At 36.3% G+C, this 8313-nt stretch overlaps 1 protein-coding gene across 5 annotated transcripts; it reads right to left on the bottom strand.

The window, feature by feature from the left end:
* Positions 1–1236: 1236 nt before the first annotated feature.
* LOC104896158 (transcription factor bHLH49) lies at positions 1237–6061 on the bottom strand. Of its 5 annotated transcripts, none has more exons than XM_010682874.4 (10): positions 5916–6060; positions 5418–5779; positions 3716–4723; positions 3423–3638; positions 3265–3330; positions 3127–3195; positions 2813–2884; positions 2504–2707; positions 1958–2045; positions 1237–1869 (listed from the first exon to the last, which is right to left on the bottom strand). In XM_010682874.4, the coding sequence occupies exons 3-10, from the start codon at positions 4520–4522 to the stop codon at positions 1823–1825; spliced, it is 1569 nt and encodes a 522-aa protein (XP_010681176.2). In that variant the 5' UTR covers positions 4523–4723; positions 5418–5779; positions 5916–6060; the 3' UTR covers positions 1237–1822. The 5 variants fall into 5 exon arrangements, with proteins under 5 accessions (XP_010681176.2, XP_010681178.2, XP_010681177.2 ...); XM_010682876.4 differs by having other exon boundaries at positions 1237–1860; XM_010682875.4 differs by having other exon boundaries at positions 5454–5779.
* Positions 6062–8313: the final 2252 nt, after the last annotated feature.

The following is an 8313-nucleotide window of genomic DNA, read 5'->3' as shown; positions in this document are numbered from 1 at the left end:
TAGTTGGTACTCCAATATGTTTAGATGGTACTACCCATATACCATCACCATGCCCCTTGTTTTAGTGTCAAATTTGAACTCCATCAGAACAATTGAGCATTCTTGTAAGAGGTCGTTTAATTTGATTCATTATTTTTGGGCTCCAAGAAACGGATGCAATTATCGATTCTCTTTTTTCTTGTTTGGTTGAACCCTTCATCAATCCGTTACAATTACTTGATAGTAATAGATTCTCCCAATCTGTTACATTTTCCTCAATAACAAAAATCACTACTTTGTGGTAATAATCACCATTCATTTTCATTCCTTGGCTTGAACCAAACACTCGAGAAAGGGTAACTATTTTTGTTATCATTCCCCCTCCTCTATTTGCGTATATTTCCTTTTTCATTCCATATCTTAAACCAAACGACCTCCAAATTAGGTAACTATCAATGGTGTATAACTTTCACTTGATACATCAACCTATAAGGCTATAAACTAGGGAGTGGAAGCTTTTGCTGTTTTCTCGTCTTCAGTTACGGAATTTTCATTTCTCGTCTCACTTTGCCTTAATTAAATTCATCAATATAATATGAGGGAATCACAATATTAAGAAAAAATAATGATATGTAAATGAAAATTTAATATAACTAGATGACAATTTACCTAAATTACTACCTCCGTTTGACAATAGATGCACGTTTTTCATTTGGGCACTATTCATCAACTAATTTTGACAATCTTTCACTCACCATTATGCAAGAGAAAAACACATAGTCAAGTGAGATATTGTTAAATTCGGTTCAATGCGATGATTCCAATATTAACTTTTTATAATTTTTATCTATACCCAATTTAAAGTATTAATATCCAAAGAAAAGTGTAGGAATACGTGAAAAAACAAACGATACATCTATCATGAAACGAAAGTAGTATAATTTAATTCGAATGAAAGACATATCACTAAAATTAACCCAACTCTGAGTCAATGAGGCTGACTTATTTTCCACCTCTACCCAAAATCACACCAAAGAGACTTCAACACTCATATGACCCTCTAACACTCAGTACATTGGTCCATAGATCCAGTTCCCTAGAGCAATTATGTTTACATGAACATCAAAGAAATGGTTGTACCAGCTTCCTAAAGTATTCATTGGTGATCAGGAAGAGATTCTTTCATCATTTTCGAGTGCAATCGCGTCCAACCATCATAATGAGGGCCACTGATTTCCCTCTTTCCTACATCATGTCTTCAAACATCTTACAACAAACTAAGCTAAATATGAAGAAATTACAACGTTCTTATCTTATGCAAATAGAGGATAGATCGTCAATTTTCCACCTTACTATGAAACTATCATACTACAAAATAACCAAAAATATACCCATTTTTCAATAACAAATAACCATGAAAAGGATAAATAAATTTTACATTTCATTTCAGAATATCATGTGAACAAAGATCTGTGCGCACTAGTTCTAGCTCCCCTCCATCCTTGCCAAAGCAAGAGCAGATCAATGACCTGACAACTAGCAATGTGATTTTCTGCAAGAGGCTGTATATCAAATTAAGCCTCGCCTTATTCACCCTTGATCGACATCTTTGCAGAGTTGTAGTAAACCATTAAAAGGCGTTTTTATTATATACTCTTCAATGTACATAGGATCAAAGGCTCGTGGTGAATTCTGTTCTCCAAGAGACAGTCATTAGGATTATCCGAATATACAAGAACTTGTAGTTCATGTGAGAGGTGGAGACTCCTTGATGTTTCTTTATATCATAGTTTTTCCCTCCATGCCTGGCATCCAATTCCCGACAAGAGCAAAAGCAATGATATTAAGATTCGGCTTTCATTTGACTTGGTGGCACGGAACCTGCAGATACTGAGATCAGATTGAGATCTTAGACAAACCAATTCTTCAGGCACGGAAAATGCAGCAAGAAAAATTCTCAGGGCTAAAGAGTTCTAACAGTTTGTTTCTTGGTTATCATCAGGAGCATTGGCATTGAAGCCCATTTGTACGATATTGTGAAGCTCTCCATCCCATACATTTGGTAGCTATTTGAACACATCCAGATTAGAAACAAATTCCAGGAATTTTACAAAACTAGCATAAAAAATAGGAACTCTGACATATATAATCCCAACTTTCACCCACCTTTCTAAAACTTATCTCAAATTTGGCGTATTCAAGAATAATCCCAAGTTTAGGGGGACCTTCTTAAAATAATACAAACTATTATTTTCCTTGCCTTCGTTAATCCATTTTGGTACTATGGTATGTAGGAAAATTAGAAGTTCGAGTAATTTTGAGAAGGCCATTTAAAACTTGGTATCATTTTAAATTGATCAGAAGTTGGAATAATTTCAGGAAGATGGGTTGAAGTTGGAGTTATTTATGCCTATTTCTATTTAAAAATATTTGACAGCCCAAACATCAAATACTCAAGGAAGACCCTTTGTAATCTGAAAGTGAGAACTAAGATGCAGAAGTCTTCTGTGGAGAAAAGAAATACCTGCAGAGCAGGTTCTTTGTATCCTCCTCCCATGTTCAGCAATTGTGAACTAATCGCTCTCCTGAGTGTATCAGAAGAATTTCCAGTGCCAGGAAGACCGGGTGTCTGAATTGGGTGGAGCGCAGGGTACGTCATTGGAATTTCTGGAGATAACGCGAGGCCAGATGATGGACCAGCCCGTGCTGATAACATCTGCTGTGAAATCTATATAGATACAGCATCAGGGAACCCGAGTCAGTTACAAGTTTTTTAGCAAAATGCATTCTTCATTTAAGCAATTTAGCAACAAAACCATATAATTCTACTCACATCTTTTGAAAGAAGACGCTCAATATTGAAGTCCAAACGAGGATTAACCGTTGCCAGTTTCATGGACAAAAACTGCGAAAGATAGAACCACAACAAGAGAAGTATAATACATTAATACAGGATGAAGATGAATGCAGCAAACATAAATGAACAGGGCTGCGGGCAGCCTGAACATTCAAAATTAATATCTCCAAAGTTCAGCTCTAAAACGATAATTCAACAGATCGATGCATTATAGAAACAACCAAGTACTTAAGTAGCACCATTTGAAGATAGGTAAAAATTATTATGAGATAAAATCCTGCATTCTGTACCTCAACCTGCCGCTGTAAGGACTGTACATAGTTGATGATTTCATCCAGCATTACCGCTTTCCCGGTGACCTGCGAGACTGAGCTTAAGTTAAAAATTCCAAAACATGAAACCAACACGATACTAGGTCCAGAAATCACCTTACTGCAACCAGGTACAAGATCTTGAAGAAACTTCATCCTCTCACTAATTTTTTCTCTCCTAACCTATTGTTAAGATAAATGATCATCAGCAAAAACAAAAGAGAACATTAGTATCCTACTAGAGTACTAGTATATTCAGTTAAGATAAACCTTACCCTTTCTGCTAGACTATGACTGTTAGTGGCCTGTCCTCTTCGTGCTCGTACATGTATATATTCTTCCTTTTGTGAGTCAGAACTCTGTTTAGCATGTTTGCCATTAGACTTGTTGCCAGTTGGTATTGAGTTCTGCTCTCCCTTTTGTTGAGTTTCTGTATTTTTTTTCCTAGCTTCACCAGATTGCTGCTGAGTGTCTTGCTCAGCCTCAACATCCTAAAATGAAAACCAGATTAACAGAATGATAGATAATAATCAGCAAAAAAACTGAGGCATATGTTAGCATATGTTACCTGATTACCCCGTTTTCTTTTCTTTGCACCCACATCTTTAGTTGTCATTTCTTGTGGAATGCCACCACTAAACTCAGGTTCATCAGAGTCATTTCCAGACACAGAAACACCTTGTTTAGTTTCTTCATGAGACCTTTCAGCCGATGTCTCATTCCTGGGCGAATTCCCTTCCCGGGACCCATGTTCTAGAGGTAAAGAAACATCCTTGGAGGGTTCAGCTAAGCTTGCCTCACGATTTTGAGAATGTCTACCAGCTAACATCTTAAAGGCATTTCCTGACAACACCTCTTGTGGACCCTGCATCATTTCTCCGCCTCGGACATAAGGACCACCAGACTGATGGACACCCAAATGATTCAACATATCTCCAAAATGCCCCCCACTGAAGCTAGAAAACCGAGCAGCCCGCTCAATGAAAGCAGAATCAGCAGGAAACTGCGATAAGCTATGAGGCAGCATCCCTGACATGCTTGGCAAAAACAGGCCACTTTTGAGCATCGATAGTGGATCAGAAACGGCTGCACCATTATGAACATTCATCTCATTGAAGCCTAAGGATGTTGCGTTAACAGGATGTTCCCAAACTGTTGGACCAAATGAATCCACCATTGAACCAGAGGAACACGAAGGACCAACTGCATCTCCACAAACAGACATATTATTCCCACTCGACACCAAACCCATTGACGAATTAACGAAATTCGGAATTTCATATCGCCAATCAGCTGAAATACCAGGAGGATGGTAGCTCAAAGGTTCTTCATTTCTCTTTTCTAGTTCTGAATTATCCTTATCATTCATATCCATACTCTTTACAATCTATCAGCAAAAGCAACCAACACCAAACTCTTTCTTTCTATATTTCTTTCTTCCTTCCTTTCTTCCCTACAGTTTTTTATCCTTAGGGTTTCGGTTCTCCGAAAGTTTCAAGCTTTAACACAGGCAAGAGAAAGAACCAAAAAGCCCTCACAAGAACCCCAATTCCCTTATTGAATTAAGATCAGAAACCTGAAAAGCCAACCACAACCCACCAAAACAAACAGGATAAAAATCAAAAATCAAATGAGAAATAATGCAACTCCATTTGAAAAGAATAAAAAAGAATTCAAAATAGCATAAAAGTCCAGAAAATTTAAGAGGGCAGTGACAAAGATTCCCATTCCCCACCACACACATAAACCAAAGAAGCTGAATTCACCCACATAGGAGGAACTACTGACTGCTCTACTATAGAGTGATGAGGGCTAGTTATAGCAAACCCAGATATTAAAAAGAGGAAAAGTCAGGTACCCACTTCAATCAATGAAGTGATAGCAACATAGCATCATTAAAACCAAACTCCATAGTACCCACTTCATGTACTAAGATCATTACCCAATGTTAACAGCCTTTCTACAACAACTTCTAAAAAAGCAATGACTGAACCATTTTCTACAGCAACTAAAAATGGTACCAAAAACAAAGGAGAGGAGAGAGAAAGCAATAACACACCCAATAACAGTCTATTCAACACCAGAAATTTTTTGCAGAAATAAAGACTATAAGTGCAGTCAATTTTTTACACAGTCATTGATTTCAGCATAATAAATTAACAACCCAGTACTTCAATTTTTTTAGCAGAATCCAGAAATTTAACATAAACCCTAGTCAGAACATATGAGGAGAGAGAAAAATCGATTAGAAGAGGGAAAATAAAAGATACCCATTTCAGATTCTGAGCTACTTTTACTACTCTGACCTCCATTGAAGCTTTTTTCTGAAGAAAACTTTATTGAATTTTGGCTTTTTTTTTCAACTTCTTAATTTTTCTACTGCCCAGAAGCTGATATTTTGTGTATCATACGTCCATGTCCCAGAAATAGTTAAGAAAGGGTAAAACAACAATAATAAAAAGTTAGAATTTTGAAGAGGAAAAAAATAGTTTTGTAAGAAAATTGAGGTTTAGGAGAGAGGAAGAGAGAAGCTAGAGAGAGAAAAGGGAAAGAGTAATGGCAAAGGTCCTGCATTTATACCCACGCCTGCATAAAAAAGAGAGCTCTTGATGATTAACCACCGCCACTGCTACTGCAAATAACAATTAATTAAAGAAATTAAATATAGTTTTACCTTAATCAAAGCTAGTAATTAAAGTTTTTAAAGAAGAATTAAAATAATGGTTGATTGAATGTGAAACTTTAGTTTTTTAAAATAGATTGTTTACCAATAACTGGTACTTGATGTAATTATGCTACTAATTGCTAGCTCTAGGCTAGCAACTGACATTGCCAACTTTCAGATTTGTAGATTTTCTGTAATCTTATGGCATTGTCCTTCATTACATCTGGGGAGCAGAGCTATTAGCATTTCTTTTATTTGAATATTTGTTTGTTTGGTCAACATACAAGGTCTTGACCACCTTCTCCAAAACCCAGGTAAGCTACTTTTATTGTTTTTTTTCATATTTATATTTATCAATTTTCTGCTTCTGTGGGGTGTTTATTTTTTTTTTTTATACAAATTCTTATATTTCATCCGTTCTGTTTTAAATGAAACGTTTGTTTTTTCACGCAACTCAATTCACTTTTTTAATCATTAATATTTTTAGTTGTTTACACATAAAAAGTATAAAAAAATTTATAATTTGATAGTATACATCGAGATGAATTTAACAAGATCCCACTTGAATATACTTTTCTTTATATAATGATGATAAACTAGAGTCAAAATTGATCAATGAATAGTGTCATCTCAATCAATGTTTCATTTAAAACAAATCAAAAGAAGTATGTTATGTTGTGTGATGCGTTGAGATTACTGTATAACTTACTGGTTAGACTAGAGTATCTCTTCCGATTTTAAAAAGTCTTATGACCAAGTCTCATCCGACAAGTAAAAATTGTAGTGTGATGCATTTAGACTACGATATGCTTCCTGTATTTTAAAATTCATGTAATTTTTTCAGCCTATAAGCTATTCAGTGTGCTATTTTGTTAACTTTAAATTATGAATAGGCAAAAAAATATAAAAGTTGTATTATGAAAGTTTGCATCAAGATAAATTCAAGTAAAATTACACTTAACTCCATATGTTCTTATGCATTTGGTAGAGAATGTGGGATAAGGTTAATAGATTAATAGTGATTATTATGCAAATGTTGCATGCGTTTAGAAACGGGATGAAGTGTAATATACATTATCTTTTGTTTTTAATTGATGTAATCTTTTGACCTTTTCCACTATTATTTTAGAGCCCCTACTACAAATCGTTTGGTAAGAAGAATGATCATATTGGACCAGCATCTATTGTTACGGTTGTGCATTTTTGGACCGAGACCGGACCAGAAAATTCTGGTCCGGCCTCCGATCCATGAAAGCTTGGAATTCCGAGTTTCCGGTCCGGTCAGATCTAAACCCGAAATTTTCCGGTCCGGACCGGAATGGACTGGAATTTATTTTTTTGTAAAAATATGTTTGAAGATTAAATAAAAAGTTAGAAAGTTAGAACCTCATCTTATTGCCTTTAAGATTATTGTTTTCAGTATTATTAGTTTTTAACCTATTGAATTTATTAATATGTTCAAACCTTAGCAAAAAAGATTTTTTGAATAAAAAATAAAAATTGCGGTCCAACCGGACCAGACTGGAGTCGGAACCATTCCGGTCCAGTTCAGTCAAAAAAAATTCGGATTCCGGTCCACTGGTCCATCCGGTCTGGTTTTGGACCGGTGCACACCCTTGCCTATTGCAAGCCAGCCAGTCCAACTGATATGCTGGAGAGGGAGAAGTACTCACAGTTTTTTGTGAATTGGTGTTGAGCTGAATGGGACGAGATCGATGCAAAGATGGTTCAAAGGGGATGCTTCTTGTCCTGAAACGTATGGTTCCAATAAAATAAATTTGTGCTGGAGAACAAATGTACTCCAAGTGAAGTTTTAGCCCAACGTGTGTTTAGGCAATTAGTCGAAGAGCACAACTCCTATATTGATCGAATTTATGCAGGCTCGAGGAGGAAGGCCACACCTAGCCCCAATAAATGGTCTGTACCGAAGGATGAATTGGGGAAGGTGAATGCAGATGCTTCATTAGTGAAGGAGGGTGGGTAGGCTTAGGAGCGGTAGCTCGTGACAACAATAGGAAGGTGATTTTCTAAGGCGGTTTGAAGAGTTCGTTCTTGGTGGCCTCTCGATGTAGCTGAATCTAATGCAATATTCATTGTAGGGCTTTGGGCAAAGAAGCATGGGTTGAAGGAGGTGATAATTTAATCGACTCTCAAGTGCTTGTCTCTCGGTTTTTAATGGCTGCCCTCTTCCATTCGGACTTGGATGCTATTCTTGGAGATATTGTTCATCTTTGTTCGTATATTAATGCTATTTATTTTTCTCATGATAAGCGGGATGAGAATTTTGTTGCCCACACTTTAGCGAAAGTAGTGCCCCTTTGGTTATGAAAATGTTCAGAAAACTATTGTCCTAGCAATGTTTATCCTTATGTACTCGTGGACTATTTGTACGATTAATTTATGCATTACATTTTCCCCTTAGAAAAACGTAGTGTGTTCGAACTTGTAACCTAAAAGTTACAAGATGAGTTTCCCAGCACCTCCACCAAGCAAGCTTGGTT

This window comes from Beta vulgaris, chromosome 6, assembly GCF_026745355.1.
Source record: "Beta vulgaris subsp. vulgaris cultivar EL10 chromosome 6, EL10.2, whole genome shotgun sequence".
NCBI lineage: Eukaryota > Viridiplantae > Streptophyta > Magnoliopsida > Caryophyllales > Amaranthaceae > Beta > Beta vulgaris.
The sequence above is the reverse complement of the archived record's forward strand: the minus strand, read 5'-3'. Positions and strand labels throughout refer to the sequence as shown.

Coding starts and splice junctions, on each gene's coding strand:
- LOC104896158 (XM_010682874.4), bottom strand. CDS start 4,522: ATGGATATGAATGATAAGGATAATTCAGAACTAGAAAAGAGAAATGAA. Junction 3,196..3,264: donor TTGTACCTGGTTGCAGTAAG/GTGATTTCTGGA, acceptor TCAGTCTCGCAG/GTCACCGGGAAAGCGGTAAT. Junction 2,046..2,503: donor ACAAAGAACCTGCTCTGCAG/GTATTTCTTTTC, acceptor GTGTTCAAATAG/CTACCAAATGTATGGGATGG.